The 19,987-nt window shown below is 41.6% G+C and overlaps 1 protein-coding gene and 1 long non-coding RNA gene across 4 annotated transcripts in view; one reads left to right on the forward strand and one right to left on the reverse strand.

Moving 5' to 3' along the window:
* The window catches only part of KRAS (KRAS proto-oncogene, GTPase), a 77,583-nt gene that overhangs the window by 38,985 nt on the left and 18,611 nt on the right, over nucleotides 1–19,987 (reverse strand). For all 3 annotated transcript variants that reach the window (XM_069228592.1, XM_069228590.1, XM_069228591.1), the window contains exons 2-4: nucleotides 8,662–8,782; nucleotides 2,805–2,983; nucleotides 2,532–2,691 (exon numbers count right to left, since the gene is read on the reverse strand). In XM_069228592.1, coding sequence (XP_069084693.1) covers nucleotides 2,532–2,691; nucleotides 2,805–2,983; nucleotides 8,662–8,772 — 450 coding nt within the window. In that variant the 5' untranslated portion in view covers nucleotides 8,773–8,782. The remainder of the gene's footprint in view (nucleotides 1–2,531; nucleotides 2,692–2,804; nucleotides 2,984–8,661; nucleotides 8,783–19,987) is intronic.
* The window catches only part of LOC138287776 (uncharacterized), a 76,091-nt gene continuing 62,629 nt past the window's right edge, over nucleotides 6,526–19,987 (forward strand). Inside the window, exon 1 of the long non-coding RNA XR_011202275.1 lies at nucleotides 6,526–6,612. This is a non-coding gene — a long non-coding RNA (uncharacterized lncRNA). The remainder of the gene's footprint in view (nucleotides 6,613–19,987) is intronic.

The raw sequence follows: 19,987 nt of genomic DNA on the forward strand, positions 1-19,987 counted from the left end.
TGGTGTCACCCACACAGGAGTGACCGCTCAAACCTTCTACGAAGAGATAAACAGATCGATAGATAGAGCAAGCCTACTTGAAGATAGAGCAATAACTTTGAAGCCTAGCCTCCCAAGAAGGCTCTCTTGGAACGGCTGTAAAATAGGTCTAACTCCAGAAGTTGATTTAATATGTTTGAGCAAAATAATGTGGAAAAAAGTGTTTAACACTGCCAAGAGGTCAAACATCACCTCTCCGAAGTATCATAATCTATTGTGCTAGTTGCTGGTGGTTGGTCATATATCATCTGTCAAAGGGCATGAATCTTGGTCTTGTAGATCCAGTGATAGATGCCAAAGTAAGCTGATAATGAATGCTCTACCTTCTTGTACCACCAATGTGCATTAGCTGCAGCAAAGGCAGCTCAGTACTCGAACTAGAGAAAATTCTCACTCAATCTTACAGCTGTTCCTGCTCAGCTGGAGAACAACCAGACTTGGGGCATATAATCAGTTGATCATGACTACCCGAATGAGCAAGGGTCTCCAGTTTGCATTACTTCTATTACTAAAATGTTTTTGTAAGATTTGGAGCAACCACACCACAAAATGTACAAGACTTGATACTGTATTCAGTCTATTGGTGATAGTTGACATTTGGAGGCCTTTGATGAATAACATGTAAAAGACTATTTTGGCACAGAAGTCCTTTTAATTACAACTACGTTTTACTTTGCCTTATTACAGGCTCACCTTTTACAGCCAGACGCTCATTGTAGCTTTATTTTCCAGACTGTTTCATACCCTTTGAGTCATTGTTCTGTTAATCTGGGGTGAGCACATTAACAAAAATAAGATTCAACAACACTTTTAGGCCACAAATAAGCTAGGACATCAAAAAAGCTACAAATTCCAGATTTTCCCGACTTTTGAATTTCTTCAGTTCTTAACCTACAACATGAATACAAGTAATTCCATTTGTCGTAATGTTAGGCTGTGCCCAATGCTATTTGTTTCAAGGTTTCTGGCTTAGCTTAGAAAAATAAGTGGCTTAACAAAATTTAGTTTGATTTGTAAATAAGACAATTCCTATATACAGCTTCCAAACTGAAGATGATCTGACAAAGCCTTTTACACAAATCAGATGCATTGTGGTTATCTTTGTTTGCCCCGCTTTCACCCCATCGTGATTACATTTACTCAAAGTAAAATTAAGAATGAAGATGTTGCAGCAGGTCAAGCACAAGAATGATCATTTTAGTGTTTGGCCATGATCATTTGATTTTGTAATTTAATCCCAACCACCATCAACTGGAAGAGATTGTTTTAGCAATGCAGAGAGAAAAAGGAGGAAATGGTAACCATCACCAAAATCATAGGCCCTGCAATGCAAGTCCATTAAATGTATTCCACCAACAGATTATGTAATCCAGTAAACACACACAAGGACCTTAAGGGACATTTTAGAAAATACAGTTTCTTCATTTTAAAAGAGCATTTATCTTTTCAGACAATATTATTTGGTGGCTCTTGCAATGCAGGGCAGAGCGTGGCTTTGAAATAAGACACAATCAAGCATCATTGTAGAATCGAAGTTTCTAGAACCACTAAAATTTGAGTAAGCAGAGAACAATCCCAGATAGTAGCAAAAACATGTACTCAAACAAAGCCAAAACTAGACTTCCTGAACATTTAAAACTGACCTAATTAAAGAAAACTTATCTTGATTGTAAAACCTTTTTTTTTTAATCTTTACTTATGGTGGTCTTTTTCCATTGTTTTTAAACAGGCGGACATTGTATTCACAAAGGTCAACAAGTTATCACCATGTTTGCTACCACATTAGAAATGTGATAAAAGCTAAATTTAGAGATTATAATGTAAGACTGTGGGTGGGCTAGGGCTCTACACTCAGTGGCTTAGTTGCTAATTAATCAGTCACTAGTGTGTAAAATTCTAGATAATCGCCACATCCAGACCAGATATCAGATACAGGGTATGCTCTGTGCTTTTCAAATGCCATTCAGGCTGCCAAAATACATTTAGAGCCTGTCATGCAAACTTAGAGAAATGAAAACATGAATTTGAACCTAAATAATGGTGCAAAATAAAGCTTTAAAAACTCAATTGGGGTTCTTCGGACGCGAGGAGTATCCAAAGCTCCTGAGGATAGCGGAAAAAGAATAACAGGTAAAGCAAAGCATTTCATAAAATTGATTTGCACTCACTGGAGTGAGTATTGTGCATCTCAACCGTGGGCTTTTAAGTTACTGTGCGCTCACTTAATTCTATGTTTTTCATACTCAGTTATCAGGTATTCTGGCTCTTAGAATGGGCAAGGCTTGGGGGTTGGGTGGGGGGCTCCACTGCAGATCCACAATTGGCTTTATATTTTTTATTCCACTAGACTTCTCATTGCATAGTTTAAATTTTTCTTTTTTTTTAAATGATTTATGCCTACCCCTTCTGAATGTTGGTTATACTGAACTCTGACCTCTGCTGGTTCTCCTCAGACATGTATGTGGAGTTATGGGCCGTCTGCTTTCTCTTACCTGTCTTGTCTTTGCTGATGTTTCTATGAAAGGAATGCCATAACTTCGTGCCAAGTCCTGAGCTTGTTTTGTATCTACTGTTCTTGAAGGCAAATCACATTTGTTTCCTACTAGGACCATGGGGACATCTTCAGAATCTTTAACCCTCTTTATTTGTTCTCTGCAGAAATAAATAAAAAAAAGAAGGAGTTAATACTTCCATTTTCATATTCAGAAAAAGATTTGCAACAAAAGGATATCAGACAAAACAAAATGAAAAAAATGTACGCCTACCTATAGTGATGAATATCTTCAAATGATTTAGTATTGTTTATGGCAAACACACAAAGAAAACCCTCTCCTGTTCGCATATACTGGTCTCTCATTGCACTGTACTCTTCTTGACCTGCTGTGTCGAGAATGTCTAAAAGACATGTTTCGCCATCAATTACAACTTGTTTTCTGTAGGAGTCCTGGGGAAAAAAAAAAAGAACATTTCTGTAAACCTATATACACTTATATTTCAACTATTTAGCAGTGCTCAGTGCCGGGTACTGCAACATGAACTTGTAGAAACATACCTCAGACATGGTGAAATGCCATAGGCACTATTTGAGTCTCTATAATAATACCAGAGCTGCACGGAAAAGGCTCTCTGCACTAATAACTTTGCCCCACCTTGACCATTCAACATCTTCAACCAGACTCCCCTACAAGTAGAGGGCACATTTGGAGGCCAACTATTTTTGTTGGAGGATTGAAATGTTGCGAGCTGTATTTTAAGTAACCTGTAAAAAGAATTTGATCTGTGGCCAAATTAAAAAACGCAAAATTCTGAATGCAGACAGGGAATGGCCCGTCATTGGATACCCTGCTTTTACAATCACCAAAACTAGTTTGACTGAGGTAAACAGTTCAGAAGAGGCCCGAGCCACAGCAATATAGGCTCCATCTCCCCCTCCGCCACCCCCAACCGTAACAATTGTCTGGGAAAGTTTGAGGTGTTCTGGTGACTTGGCCCATTTACTTAGGAAAATAGTACTAAAACTTAATTCACTCCTTTTGCTTTCAGATGTTCATCATCAGTACATATGCGAATGATCTAGCTCTGGGAAGAAGCCTGAAACCAATATCTTTAAGTGCCACAGCTTGAAAGTTCCAGTAGTTGACTGCCTACTGACAGTGTCTGCAGATTCAGAAGCCTTAAAGCAGGAGCTCAATTTCAGTTTTCTTTCACGTACAACCATTCGCACATAGCTGGTGCCTGCAGCAGTTTGGGAATGCTGTGGAATCGACAACTTACCAATGCATTGCTACTGCCACTTTCTTGGCTGCCACAAACATTTCTCTATGCGTTCAATGTGCTCCCTGATGACTAAGCAGGTCATGACATTATTACATCGTCAAGAAGCCATGTAAACGTGTTAGAGTCTGGGGGGAGGGAGCCAGTAGTAAAGACATGAGGAATAGAGAGGATTGTTGGGAGAATTGGGCGCACTGCAGACAATAGGAATGCACAAGTTGAAGAGTTGGAATGGAACTTAAACTTACCAGACTCTACACTGGCTTTTGTATGATTAGGACCCCAGACAGACAGATTTCCCCATTAGATGTTAATGGCTGACTTGAAGATGGTCATGTTGAGAAAACAAAACCACAAGACAAAACCAGGGCATGCAATGGACACATCTGAAATGATGTAATTGGCAAGTGTGTCAAGAAAATCCTTCAAAGGCAGAGCTGTTCACTAGCTACTAGTCCTCTCCAAGTATGAGCAAACATTTGTCACAATGAAGGAAGGTCTGCATATTTGCTCATTTCTCATTCATTAACACTACAGTTAAGAACTACATATGTAGCGATAAGGAACTTGTTACAGCTATGAATCTTATCTGTAAGAGGTGAAGAACAGGATGCTCTGGGTTAGCTGAGGTAGAGGCGGTTTTTGACATAGTTACACTCCCTAAGATTTTCTGCACATCCGAATTCAGTCTCTTCCAAAGTGAAGACATGTTTAGGAGGCCAGAACATATCTTGGGAATACTAAATGAGTGATTATGGGCTTGCAGATGGTGAAATGGCAGTAAAATAAGCCAATATGAGCTGCACTGAGAAATGAGGAGAAATGACTCAGAAGTAGGGTATCCTAGAAAGCGTGTGGCTGTAAAAGTATGACTGAAATGTTAGTAGTTTGGTAAATGAGAAGACATGCTCTGTTGTGAGTCAGTGAAGCCACCTACTTAACTGGTTTTATTAGGGGTTCTTCTGCTCAGTATTAGGGTCAGAGACTGTACTGTTGTTTTGGTGATGAAGGTGCAGCTTGAAAGAAAATCCTTAGGGGGGGAATACCGGAGGCCAATGGGTTCGACATAGCATTACTGGCTTTAATCAGAATGCTCCATACTCACTACTTTCCTCTTCAACCTGGTCAAGCTTAAGTTTCCTAGTTACCTTAGTCTGATGATCCTGTAGTTGTAGACCAGTCTCAAGTAGGTTTGCAGTGTGTGCCGAGTTCCTTATCGAAATCAAACCAAAACTAATAGTATGCTCATGGACATTTTCAAAAACTGAAGTTTTCTGAAAGAGGCTTCTAATCGGGATGCCCACTTCAAGGAGGGAAGAACTAGTAGAGCGAAACTGCCTGGCCCCCACAGCTCCCAGATGGAAGGTGACAGAGGCAAAAATGGCTTCAACGCATACAATGCAGGGGTATTATAGCCCTTAGTGTAATTAAAGGACTGCATAACATTTTAGGCACCAGCTCCACAACCAGCCATGTCATCTTAGGTTAGAATTGGATATTACAGCCGTATCACAAAAAGCAAATAACGCTTTAATCCTCTACCACAACTCTGTTTGGAATTTCTTTCCAAATGCCTTTGCATATTTAATTTAGTAGGATTTTGATAGCAACATCATAAGCTCCAAAACAGATCTGGAGGATAACTTAGATTGGTATGACATTTTAAAGGGCGGGATGTCTATGTCTTGAACTTGTTCCATAGAGACAGTTTGTATACAGATACCTGAAGAAAGCTTAAATAATAATTTCTGGGGACAAGGGAAGGTAAAATTCTGAATTTTATTACAGCATCATAGTTCCTTACTGCCTCAAAAATTTCATACCAGTCCTAAGTAACTTGAGTCAAACCTGTTACTTGAAAACATATCTACACCAATTAGATGTGCTCGATTGCTGTCAAATTTGATGTTCCTGAGAGTCCACAAGAAGAACTCTCATGCTGTTGTGAGCCCCATAAGACTGTTCATATGGTCACAACGTTTCTCAAAGTTTTTGTTAAATTATTAAGCAATAAGGTAACGGAGTACTGAACGTTTACTTTGAAATCGTATGATAAACACAAGTGGTTTGTTAATCCAAAATGCAGAATTACGCAATGTCAAAATAAAATTGTATTGTGTTCAGGCTATAAGATGTGGAACAAACAAAGGAAGAGCAGTAAAGTTTGTGTGACACAAGTGAATGCTTTGGGAGCAGGGTCCAATTACTTTTTTGCCTATTTGGATTTTGTCACATAGAAGTTCATAATTATGGTTAATTACTTATAGGTTACGGAGGTTTTGTTTGTATTTTGTGTTGATTCTTGTATGTCATGACTTTCACTTTCGTTTTGGCACTATCGGCAGAAAAACAGAAGTTACCGACATTGTTGTCAAACAATAAAACAGAATTACCCCTACAGTGAGTGAACAGCTAGGTTTTCCGGGCATTTCTAAATAAACGTCAGCAAAAGAAGCTCCAAGCAGCTATCCAGTAAGCAGAAGGTGAATCCAGGGTGTGCTGACCACCACTCTAAAGGTCCTACTACTTACTCTTGCATGTTTGAGCCTAGAAACTACAGGAAGAACCAGGTCAGCCTAAGTTGCAATATAGACATCGACATTTAAACCAGTTAAACAGTGGGGTTGGTCTAGGGCTATGAATGGTTTTATGGACTAAGTATATGCCCCTAAACAAGATGTACTACTTTATCGACAGCCAATGAACACTGGTTCGACAGATGAAATATGGTCACCAATAGGTGGACAAGGATCATTCTGGCTGCAGTATTCTGAAAAAAGTGAAAATGGCAGATGTAAGGTAAGGTTTATTGTTTAATTATTTAAAACCATAACAAGGGTTTAAAAAAAAACACACACAAACACTTAAAATGCATTAGTGATATTACTAAATGAACTAGGGTTGTGCACGTTGTCCAATCATTTCAATATGCGCTCCATAGGAGCTTGTTTTAAAACATAGTAGGAAGTTGCTACTGAAGACTTTCCTTGCTCCACTGTGAGTAGAGCATCGCTTAATGCCATTAAAGACCATTGGCAGGTGTTGCTGTGAACTATGCTCATGTGGATCACAGGGAGGATGATGCTATTTTGTTAACTGATGCTTTTACGTCATCTGCAATAGAAACGTCACCAAAGCACAGTTCAGCTGCAGGTCCCCAGGTGCAAAGTACGCCATCACTGCTTGTCTCCCTATGCCCTTTTCCTTAAATTAAATCTTTAGTAGGGCTTTCCGTTCTGGTGCAAGACGGTTGCATGAGCAGAGGACACGTAGGAGATCTTTTGTGTCCTCACCATACACAGGTGGCAAATGGTCCTCAGCCAGGGGGCTGCATTTAAAGCAAGTGGTAGGAGACCAAGACGATACTTTAAGAATTGATCCTTTATTCGTCTCGAGAAACCATGGCCTAGGTATGACTGAGGTGCCAAGGACATTTAGGTGTGCAAAGTCATCCATGGATGAGACCTCCGTGAAAAGGCTGCTTTGTCCTCCAGTAGTGACTGAAGCCTAATTGATTTCCCGGCTGCTTTATTGAATGCGCTGTGCGGGATTGGGGTCCTCCAAAGGTTGGTGAGCCCAGTCTTCTTAAGCTGGAAACTGGGAATGTTGAAGACCATCCAGTAAACTTTGCTCACTGTGGTTTAAGATGTCTGAGTCCCTGCCTCTTTGTACTTCGTTCCTGTTTGTTATTGTGGGCAGGAGCTTTGCTTTTAGCACATTTAGGAGGGGGTGTATGAAGGCCCATTCAGATAGGTTTTTAGTCTTTTAGGGCTAGCGCTATGGCTAGGCTTTTTCCCCATTAGGCTTTTCTTTTGATGCACGAAGTTCCCTGATATGTTGATGATGACTCCAAGATATTTATACTTGTCTGTTTGAACAAGTTGTGTCTTACCCTAAAACCAAGCTCTTGAGGGTACATTTGATCTAATTGACAGTGTATGTGGTTTTCCAAAGTTTGCTGTCAAGGCATTAGTGGCGGAGTAGTGTTGAGTGGCGTTTAATAGTTTCTAAAGGCCTATTTACGTATGGCTGATCAGTACGCGGTCGTCAGCGTACATGAGGCAAGGTAGTCCCAGGTCCCCGATTTTTGGGGGTGCGAGTTTGCCCACTAAGTCTGCTAAATATGGATTTATCCAGGATCATTCTGGCTGCAGTATTCTGAGTGGAAGTGAAAGTGGCAGATGTAGGACTTGTTGAGATTCAAGTATCAGGCATTGTAATCATTACTGGATGAATTAAAAGCATTTATGTTTACACATTCTGTCTCGAAAGGTTAACCGATGGAATAGCTTTTCAATATTGGCAGATGCCAGAAGCAACAGCTTTTTAGAGCTTTAATTTGGGCTATTAAGGTCAGCCATTCCATTACCACTTGATTTAAGATACGTGCCTTCTGAGCATGAAACAATTGTTAGATTGTCTACTGAGAAAATGAGGTATTTGATAATTCAACTAATTCTGCATACACAAGACTTTCTCACATAGATGACAGGGTAGCAGAGGACTTGGCAGCCTATGGGGCAATGCTAGACTTTTTCAATGAGCATGAGACCGAGATATGGACTCAAACCCAGACGTACCTGAGATGTGATGACAGAGCATTATTAAGTAAGAGTTGACATTACTAAGAGGGATTTTTGGGTTATTAGTGTCCACAATTTGTACGTCAACTTCATACATATGATGTTATTTACTCCGTCATGGACCCAGAAATGTTTCCAGTATGAAATGTGATATGGTAAAAACAATGGCCCTTTAACCATTAAAATGTTTAGGGAAACAAACCTTTGACAAAACCTCTAGAAATACAAATGAAAACAATGTTTACCCAAAAATACAATTATTTACCTCTATCGTAGGATCATATTCATCTACAAAATGATTCTGAATTAGTTGTATTGTCAAGGCACTCTTGCCAACACCTCCAGCTCCAACAACTACAAGCTTGTACTCCGTCATCTTAGTATACCTGAGTGGGAAGCAAAGATCATTTCAATCAATCAATTAAAATAAAATCAATATTGCAAACTACAATACTTTGAAAATATTGATATCAATCACATTATTCTTCGCGAAGGCAGCAAGAACCACTTACAATGTAATCAGCTCTTTTAAATGCCGTATGTTTGAAGACAACAACTTTTGCCTCTTGTCTTCAAAATGAGATTGTTCACCATTTACACTATCCATGTAAAATAAAACATTTGGGACTTTTTAAACAATTTGTATTCATTTATGTATGGCAATAATTACATAACAGACTACACAACATGGATAACGGCGTACTTCACATAACAGTTGACTACACAACTAGCAGCAGCATACATAAGCAGAATCTGTATGTCTGTAAAGAAAAAAAAAAAAGAAAAAAACATTTCTGCCAGAAAAAGAAATTGGCAGTTAAACCAAGTCCCAAACACTTGCACTTGTTGGCAAGGAAAGGAAGAGGGAGGGAGGGAGGGGTTGGACTTAATTATTGGATTTCAGGCAGTTTGAAATGGTGAGTTTTTATAGGCTTATGAAAACTAGAAGTTCAATTTGCACCAGGTACGTCTGCAATGGGAATTTCAAGAAGCAGAGACTATTTGCCTCCAGTGTTTCTCCTGTGCAGTTTGTTTCTTACACAGCATGGTAGAATGAGGCAACCTACCTGCCTTGTGGGGTGAATGGTTCTCTATCTACAAGTGGAGGTCTCCTAAAATGAGTAACAGCCAAATTGTTTGTTCCCTTGACCAATCATTAAACTGAATGTAGGATGGCCAAGAGCCATCAGGAGGGCTTTGGGCAGACTAGCTACCAAGGTATTATTGAAAACCAGATGAGACATGACCAGCAATTGGATCACTAATCTGAAGTCCTGAGGAGGAGTAGCAGGAAGGAAGCAACGTGTGGCTGGTTTCGCTATGTGGTGTTACATCGTTATCTCCTGGTCAGGGGTAAACCTAACTGATGCTGTCAAAGGTACCAATCAATTAAGAGGAAACGCTAATAGGGGAAGAGTATATGCAGCGAAAGGAAGGGATGGGGATAAACGGGATAATCACATTAACAAAAGGAAAATAAATTGTTTTTGCTGGGTTTTGTCTGAAAATAAACATTCATCTAGTCGGTTAGTTTTACTAGGTAGACTGTTTGAAAAATTTGAGCTTTTCAATTAAAGATGTGCACATAATATCATGAATGTGGGGACAGCCAGGCATGGTGCGTGCTGTGGCTGCACAGCTCAACTTTCTGCTGCCAAGAGCACCCTTATGGCCCCAGGGCTATAGAGCATTTGCGTCCAGGTTCTCCCTACCTAGCTCAGGAGTAGTGCTAGCAGTAGCTGAGAGAAGGTACTTGTGTAAACAGATTTCCTACTTACTTCTCTTGCTCTTGGGTAGCAGACCCTGCTGATCCTAAATTTCATTGTCAGCAATGTAGGCCACGGTTTCAACAGACTCAGTAGGAGGGTACAGCACACAGGCAATTCCACTTTGGCATCACTGCTCTAGCTCCACTGTGGGCTGCTACATCAGAATCAACACAGGATAGCAGCCTAAAGTAGATGGAATTTTGCATTTCTTTCTAGGCCAATTCTATCCTGGGCAGCTGCCCTCTGAACAACTGTCTGTGCCAAAGGCACTCACGCTTTCACATCACAGCAAAATGGGAGAGAAGACTACCAACTGTTCTCCAATGAAGCTATACTGCTGGGTTTGAGACAACAGGTGGGCTTATTCCATGTTGGGCCAAGAGAGTCAAGATATGCCTACATAGCTCTCTTGATTAAAAACCCCTCTCTATACAAACAAATGGTGCCAAATGTGGTCCTTCTGGGCAGGAGGCCAAGGTATTCCTGCCTCTGGTCCAGTCCTTTCTATGGATAGGTTTAGGGTACAAAGGTGTAGTCCGAGTCAAAACACAGGGCTTAACTTACATCCAGAACCAGGCACAGATTTTCCTGTTTACCATTTGAAAATTTAGACAACCCTATGAATGGAACCCCCAGTGGGAGATTGCCTAATGAAGCTTTAGTAAAAGCTTGGGTACTTGTGAATCCAAGCTGGAATTTTCACAAACTCCATCCTCTTCCCCCATTGTGGGGTTTAACAATAGTCAGAACAAGTATTTCCTGTCCTTTTGCTTCTCCTCTCATACCCTGCCGCACCCTTCCTATAGAATGATTTCTAAAGCAAAGGGCAAATGTTTGCCTTGAACCAACCTGGAAAAAGGAGAGACCTTTTGTTTACTTTCAAATTCAGTTCCAACGGGTCACTTTATGCTCATGGCTGGGCATTAAACAGTATCAAGAGTGCTCTATTTACAGAAAGTAAAATATTTAAAGTGTCAAACTTGTCAACATGCTGAGGGGACATAATAATTGAAAAAAAAAAAAAAAAACAGCACTGCTCGAACACACCCTACTGGAACTAGTTCTGCCACATGCCGCCTTCCAAGAATAAGTACTAACAGTCTAACTTTGCTATCCTCAAACTCAAACCCGAAAGAGGAAGTACATGATAAAGCAAAGGCCGTAGTCTAAAGTGGTGTGGCCCTCCCCCCCCCCCCCCACAATGTCTCAACTGTTAAGTCAGTGTACTGGGGATGCACCTGATATCTATACTGAATTACTCCTCATTCGCAGATTTTGTCTTAAAATTGAGTGCTAGAGTTTTAAGGAGAAAAAAACCCATATATTTATTAAAGTCTTAGTAAACATTTTCGGGCAACAGTAAGGAGGTATATGTAAATATGTATTATTCTTTTACAGCAAAATCTATCTAGTCACAACTTTTAATTTAAGGTTGAGCCATCAGCCAACACAGGTTCCACCTCCTTCTGAGGGTAAGCTGAAGAAAATATTTTCTTGTAACTTTAATGTTAATTCGCCATCTTATTGCCTTACACATTAAACAATACAGAGTAATAACAGTCTGAATATGATATGGTTAACAGAACACTGCGACTTCACAGTCACTCTTTTTCGACAGCATGTGAAAAGTGATGAGAAGTATTACAAGCATTGGCAAAGCCCATAGGTCTCTCGCAATGGGCTTGCTAGTTTTTTGTTTGCTTACCAATCGGAGTTGGACTGATAAATAAAGTAGCAGAAAAGCATTTTTAGGAAGTAATAAGTCCCCCAAACCTCATATTACTCTTAGCACTTTAAACTTAAAAGAGGTGACTGCCCTACTTCACCTATTCCTCCCCCCCACCACCTCCCCCCCCCAAAAAAACACAGCCTTGGCAACACACACATGTAAGTATTCATGGTTTGAATAACCTTGAGTGTGCATGTGTGGAAAAAGCAAAACAAGGAAGGCTGTGGGCTTGTTGGACCTCGGGACAGAACAGCAGGGGCTGTGGCGAAGCGCAGAGAAGGGCAAATGGTCACCATGGCAACAAACTTTGATTACAATAACTACGAGGTTGAGGAGGAGAAAGGGGCTTGGGAAGGGCTTCTCATGTGGTGGCAGTAGTTGCATTGGGAGGTCGCGTAAGTGGTCTTCAATAACAAATCCAGAGAATTACAAACACTTTATACATTTACTCTCAAACCCACTAAGCACTCCTACATACTTGGGTTCCTTAATATTATTTGTAAAATAAAATTAATTTATGGGACCCTCAATGTAAAAGAAACATGGCCTTTCCTCCAAAGCATTCAAATCTGCAAATCATAACACAAGCCCTTTAATACCTCAGGAGGCTAGTAAGCGCGATATAAATATATTTATATCTAACCTTCAGACTATCTGCTTGGGTGGTATAGATGAATCCTGTCTATACGAAGGATTAATCACAAATGCCCCATTCAGAGTTAAAATGGCATACATGCAGGATACAGTGCTCCAGACAAGCTTGGGTACTTCCATAGAACAAAGAACACTGGAAAGCAAACTCTGGTCTTCGTGAAGTCAGGACTTGAAGGAGGGCCTGCAAAGCAGAGGTAAGAATATATGATGGCAGAAAAGTCTGAAGCTGGGCACACCACGCCTGGGAGAACAGGTGTAATGGGCACTTATCCAGGAGGTAGTGAGAGGCTGGTCAAAGTCCTTACCACTGACATGCCTGTAACCCCGGGGTCCAGGGCCCTTGATAATGGTATGGATCATGCCGGACACTCGATAGTGATCGCGTACCCAAACCAGCCCAAAACAGTGCTGTGCCCAACACGCTTCTGCACACAACCTCACCACACACAAATATGCTATAAAGCAAACCATTGGACGGATATTGTACTTGGTTATTGTTCTTGGGAAGGGATAAACACTAAATGAGGCATTCCAAATGCATGCCATAGACCAGCGGTTACCAACCCATGGTCTGGGGACCCATGGGAGTCCACAAAAGCCTCCTCAGGAGGTCTGTGACTGCTTATAAAATAAAATAATGTTAACACATTAATAAAGTGTAAATAAAGTGTATAAATGTACAATTGAAAATTTTTAAACTTACTGTAAATGTCAAGGAATTTGAAACTGTAGGCTAAAAATCAAATTAGTATCCTTGGATTGATTTGTAGGAGCAGTATAGGAGCATTTAACAGAATACAGTATGGACGATGTGTGGCTTCACTTAGAAAAGCTCCAAACTTCCCAATAAAATTATAACTTTTAAAAAAAACTAATATTTGTTTGCAAATTAAATAAAATGTGCTTTATCATTTGTGCATGTGTTTAATGGAACGCTTGTTTCTATATTTTTTTTGTATTGTTTTATGGTTCAAATCTTTGCCAATGTTTAGGCCAGGGTTCCACAGCTTCAGTAATGACTCAGTAGGCGATCCCCAGATTCCAGTAATGATTCAATGGGGGTCCCCCAGGGTCCCACAATGATAAAATGGGGGTCAAAAGAAGTCAAAAGGTTGAGAACCACTGCAATAAACAAATAAAAAGCAAGATTTTGAGATTTTCCATGGAACCAGCAAACCGCAAGCCTCTGAGTGGGCTTGAAGTCCACATAGCTGATACAGCGAGTCTTTAGGAGACGGCGCATGCGCTGCATAGGCTGAATCTAAAAAGGAAAAGAATTTCTCAAAGCGATAAATTGACTTCACATTAGTTTGGTGCTAGTGCCCAATCAAAAGGTCAGTGAAAACAGTCTCCCAAGAGTACTTAGTCCTCACACATCAAACGCTGATTTAATAGCAGAAATCCAAGGTATGATGTACATGGTTTATTGGACCAGTCAGTAGCAATCTCAAAGGTGGAGAAATGTCAGGTTCAGTCAAAGGGTTGCGAAAGTGATTTTTTTGTTTGTTTTATTTGTGTGAGGAAAATATGGAGGGGTGGAAAGGTGGAGGGGTTAAATGGAAGAGGATTAGTGTATCTGACCGTAAAAGGGAAGAGTGAGTTTCCTTTCTTGAGCTGGACAAACTAAATCTTTGCTCTCTGTTACCCTGGGTATATTAAAGATATAGGTCATTATGAGGTCAGCGGATGGTTATTACCGTCCGAACGTCCAACGGGGAGGTTGCCTCCTCGCCAGCCCCATTAAGAGTTTCCTGCTAGGCGGGTGGAAACCTAGTTTTCCACCTGTCTAGCAGGAAACAGGCTACAGCATTGTCACCAGCTCGTAATTGAGCCGGTGGCAATGCTGTAGCCCACAGGGTGCACCAGCACACTCGCAATGTTCATTGTCTACAGAGCAGACCGTGAACATTGCAATGGTGCTGGCCATGGGGGCTTCTGCACTGCCCATGCCGAGTGCATGGGCAGTGCAGGGCCCCCTGCACCCGTTCTCCGCCAGATTTTCATGGAAGTAGTACCACCATGAAACCACTGGCAGAGAGGAGAGTGATAATACCAAGGGCAGTGCTGCTTGCAGTGCTGCCCTGGCGGTTTAGGACTGCCACCACCTCCAGACTGCCAGGATCTTTAATCCTGACAGCCCGACGGCCAGGGTTGTAATGTGGAGTTCAGACCGCCTCATTGGCAGCAGTCAAACTGCCATCCCCGAGTCTGGCGTTCTAGTGACACCAGACTCCTACTGACCCCCATAGTCTATTGTTTGGTCTGTCTGTCATTGGTGCCCATCCTGCAACATGCCCCAGGACAGACATGAAGGCAGGGATCGAGAAATCCAGTTGAATCACCTCTGGGGAAAGGCATGTTGGGCTGAGGAGGGCTTAAGTATATGTAGTGGCCATCTTAGCATGAATTGGGTAATGCTGAAAGACTGGTGACTAGGGGTGGAGGTTTGTATAGTAATACGAGTCAAGTGCCAGTGGCAAAGGGCGTAAGTTAGCAGTACAAATAAAAAAATAAAAATACTTAAGTGTAAACGTCTGCAAAGCCATGTCTCCTCTCTATAATGTGATGACATACACAATTGTTTTACAACACACAGTATGGTATGGAAAACAACGGTAATTTTTGTTTATGTTATTAGGAGCTTTCTTTACAAGTCCTGGACTGATATAACCCATCCAATCAATTCACCATATTAACCCTGTAAGTAGAACCTAGAAACATAAATAAATATTTAGAAGTGCAATGGTAAAGTATACAAAAAAGAAGGAGCCAATAGGCACTAACATATGTGGTGAGGATGAGGAATTCCTATAACTCAACACTAGAGCCATGCAGATTTCCCTCAAAGGCAAGAAGCTTTCATTTTGTCCGATGCACAACTAGACATTAATTTACATAGAAAAAACCCTGCCCCTGCTTTTCCTTAGAGCAGGACATTGAAACACACTGGGGTCAACAGCACTGGAGAAGGTGCACACAAAAGAGCAGAACAATATCGATCCCTGCAACACACTTCAACCATTCCCTAAGGAGAGGCTAAGAATAGGGAAAGTGGGCCCTTCATGATGGTCTAATTATCTGCTGTAAACCCTTCTATGAAGTCTCTACTCTCCCACAGGAGATACTGAAAGCTATTTTTTTTTTAACAGGGCAGACAACAACCCTTTTCAATCCACATAAAGCAGTTTCCCAGGCATTACAGAAGCTTAGTTGTGCACTACAATGTTCTTCACACTTCTCAGACTCTGATGTCCGAACGGATCAAACACTTGCCCCTATGCCACTTTATTCCTGTACCATTATAAAACAACAACAAAAATGTTGATACTTTGAGCGGGGTGGCACGCATTCACAAGGACCTGCCTGAATGGGTTCTTAACCCCTTAGGTGCTGAACACCCAAGCCCCCACCCCCTAGTCCAGAGCTCATTAAGTTTTTTTTGTTTTTTTACCCACAATGGCATGCAAACCTTAAACTTTACCTGAAATCACGCATTTTCCTTACATTTCTGTGATGGAAACCTCCGGAATCCTCAAAACTCCTACCACCTAGCGTTCCCTTACTTGTTCCGATAGAAACGCCACCCCACTTCTGTGGCTGGATGCAGTGCCTGTGACAGGACACATCCAACTAAAGTCAATGGGAGCCTCGCAGAGAAACTTGCATTGACCCAGATTCTGTCACTGAGGTTTCTAGAAGGTTGCATCACAGAAATGCAAGAAAAATGTGCGATTTTAGTCAAAGTTTGAGATTGTCATGGCATTGTGGGTAAGAAAATGTTGTGGGATCCATGCAAGGCAGACCACACTGGACCCCCGGATGTCTAGTTTTCAGAAATATCTGGGTTTGATACGTTTCCCTCTGAGGCCACGGAGCCCAGGGTGGGACTAAACACTGTAGCTACCCCAATTACAGATTCTCGGTCCAGCCACACAAGCTGGGTAACACTATTGGGACAAGTGGGAGGTGGATCTCAAGGGTCTTCAGAAGTTTACGTCACAGAAATGCAAGGAAAATTTGAAATTTTAGTTTCATAAAGACTGAGGCACTATTCTGGGGTAGGAGCTAAGAGTGATGCCTGGGTGAGCCACTCCCCCACACCCTTATTTTTGCCCTCCATCACAACTTGCTCCCATCCCAGAATAGGCACATCAGTCTTTCTGCCCCTCTGGGGTAGATTAAAGTTGTTCACCCAAAGTCTTCCTCTAAGGGAGAAAGATCACAAAGGAGGAGGGGGCGGTTCACCCAGACATCACACCTTGCTCCTGACCCCAGAATAGGTGCATCAGTCTTCATGACATCACAGCAAACTTGGGTTAAAGACCCCTTATCTACCCCCCCCCAAGGGTGAGTACAAAGACTGTTAACGGTTATGTAAGTGGTGGGGGTTAGACACAATGCCTGCCCCCACCCATTTATGCACCTATATAAATTACTGGTGTCTAGTGTGCTTTTTTACCCCATCCCCTCCCCTTTTGGAAAGGGGGGAGGGGTGAAATCAGAGGTAACAGTCACCAATTGGCCCTCAAAAGCAGAGTGGCAGAAGGGCAGGGGGGGAGGGGGCAATGGGAGCGGGGGCAGAAAGACTTTTCAGCTTGGTGGAGCACTAGCCCCTTCCTCATAATCCACTCCCTGGTGGTCTAGTGGGGCAGACTGGAAGAAAGCACCTCCCATCTGCCCCGGACAGGAAGTACAAAGACTGCTGGGGATATTACTGGGGACGGGAGTAGCCTGATGCCTGGGTAGGTTGCTCCCCACCCATTTATACACCTAAACAAAATCGGTCTACTTATGTTATTATGCAGTATATTTTTGAAGGCTGACATTCTGCCACTATCACACCTTTGCAGAGTCTTGGAGGCAATGTGTGGTGCCAATTAGGAATTCTGCAGATAGTCTCTTTCAGTATTTCACCTTTTATCGAATTTATGCTTATACACAATGGTTTATATTTCTTTGTATTCCTGCACATCATTTACTTTCTGTGAACATCATGGTATGGGCAATGAGCACGGGATGCAATATTGGAGGGTGAGCACGTGTTCCCATCACATTACTGAAGGGTGATCAAGTCACCCCATTTCATTACTGGGGGTAATCGCATTACTATCTCTCATACTGCAGGTTGATCATGCGGCCCTCTCTCCAACCCCCGATCTTATTCGGCATGTTGCATCCAACGTAGCCTTGCAAGACCTTTGGTGATAAAGGATACCTTCATATAAAGAATTAGTGATGCAGTTGAAGATTATTTAATCTGGTAGTACCTCAGTGCACCTGCTGCAGATGTCTGGTTGGCTATACTCAATAGCACATAGCTAACATACCCATCTGTCACAGCCCCTAAAGGGTGATTTTGCCATTCTGTAGCTGGCATGTGCCCTCACCATTATTCTCCTTGGTGCTGTTGTGTATCCATTTTAGTTATAGCTTCATACACGTTATTTTAGCAAACTAGGCCTTCCGCTGTGCACTTTAGCATAGATATATTTTATTTAGATTATTTTAACAATAGCCACATTTAAGGTCTTGTTTTATTTTCTCTATCTAGCTATTCTTTGCCCAGGCCAGCACTGCGTCTTAAACAAGACATTTCTTTCACTCTGTGCTTTTCTCAAGGCTACAGTAAAGATAAGTTGCCAGCTAAAGTGGTATGCTTTGTATCTAATGTTCACAGAAACATACATACTTCTTGGAACATCAGCTTTTTTATTATAAAAACACTACTTTGACCCATGTACGTTAGAGGGAGATTCCAGCCAAATGAGTACAACTGTATGCTGATTGCTATGCTGCAGCTGCTTACGTAGACTACAGGCCTCTTGCTCAGGTATGAGGGATAATGTCCTCCTAGGAGAACCTGAATGGGCAGATTTAGAACTTAACATGCTGTGCTCTAACATAGCCGAAAAAAATACTACTAAAGGCGATTAGCTTCATACCATTTTTTTTATAATCTTTGAGCTATTAAGTGCTTCACAATAAACAAACAAAAAAAAAAAAAAAAAAAAAAAGAAGACGACGACATGATGTTGGTATCTCCCACTCACTTTCGTAACAATGCATGAAACAGTCCCCAGTTATGACATCAAAATAGGATCAAAAGCCAAGAAGAGGTCAAACTGTAGACTAACTCAAAGGGATTAATCAACATGAAAAAAGTCATTTGTCTTTCAATAGTCCAATGAACGCGATAGAGGTTACGAATGCTTCACAACCAGGAATTATTTCGTGCTGCCTCATTTTAGTGCCAAGTTTTAATATCGTTGGCCTGTGCTTGAATGTCTAAAATGTCCCTAAAGGATGCAAGGCAAAACAATTACAAGAATGCGGAAGTACCCAGAGAATGCAGCGTTTTTTTTCGTTTAAAAATGCTCAATACTATTTTATTTTCAAAAACCACCCCACACTGTCCAAGCATTCACCATCTCACAAGCCACCAGACATTCTTCAATTCCATTTCTGGGGAAAGACTTGAATTTCTTCCATAGATTTCACCACAATAATGCACAGTTGGAGATTATGACATGCCAACTGTCTTGCCTCTTAGTTCCATACCAGTCCATATTTAAAACCTATCACTTTTAATAGGTCTCTTAGTGCAGTGCTATAATGTGACGTTAATGTCTACATTTCCAGGAGTTAAAGAAATGCACTTTTTTAAAAAAAATCGGAAGAGACTATACAATATTGTATGGGATATTTGCTATATGATTTACATACTAAACACCTTTAGGGCTCGGCTCATGCACAGGTTTAAAGAGCCGAGCCAGGCACCTGGACCGGCTCTCCCAGTTTACTGGTTCACCCACTGCTACGTGGAGGTCTAGGCCAGACCCTGGAAAAGGCAGGTCCTGATACCTGTTCTGCGACTAGGAGGAGAGCACACAGTGTGCCCTTCTAGCGGACAAAAGACTAATACACATACCCTGGGTAAATCACAAAGTGGTGGTCAAAGCATACCAAGACCCTGAATCACCGGTGTACCAGACCTTACGTTCCGTCAGGAGTAGGCGAGCAAGAGTTCTCTACATAAAGCTCCGATGTTATGTGGAGCCCTGAGCCTAGCACTGTGCAAGTGAGCGCGAGAGAGAGTGTGTGTGTGTGTGAGAGAGAGGAGGGAGAGAGAGAAAACAGTGAGCGAGTGTGTAAGAGAGAGAGCATCTCTAGACATGTGACAGTATACTGCCTCCATTTATGAGGGAAGAGACTCAGATACTGAAGCAAGGAGGCTGGAGACAGAGCTTCTCTTAGAAATGAAATGAGGATACTGTTAGAAAAGGCATGTGGAATATTTCTTTCTGCGCACTGCCACTGGATAGAAGGATTGGGGTGAGCTGTTGGGACAGAATTTTCTGTTTAAAGAGAGAAAGTTTCTAGGCAACACCAGTCCTTTTGTGTGATTAGGTAATCGGGAAGGCAGATGATGGTGGAAAGGT

This window comes from Pleurodeles waltl, chromosome 4_1 (genome assembly GCF_031143425.1).
Source record: "Pleurodeles waltl isolate 20211129_DDA chromosome 4_1, aPleWal1.hap1.20221129, whole genome shotgun sequence".
In the NCBI taxonomy this organism is placed as follows: Eukaryota; Metazoa; Chordata; class Amphibia; order Caudata; family Salamandridae; genus Pleurodeles; species Pleurodeles waltl.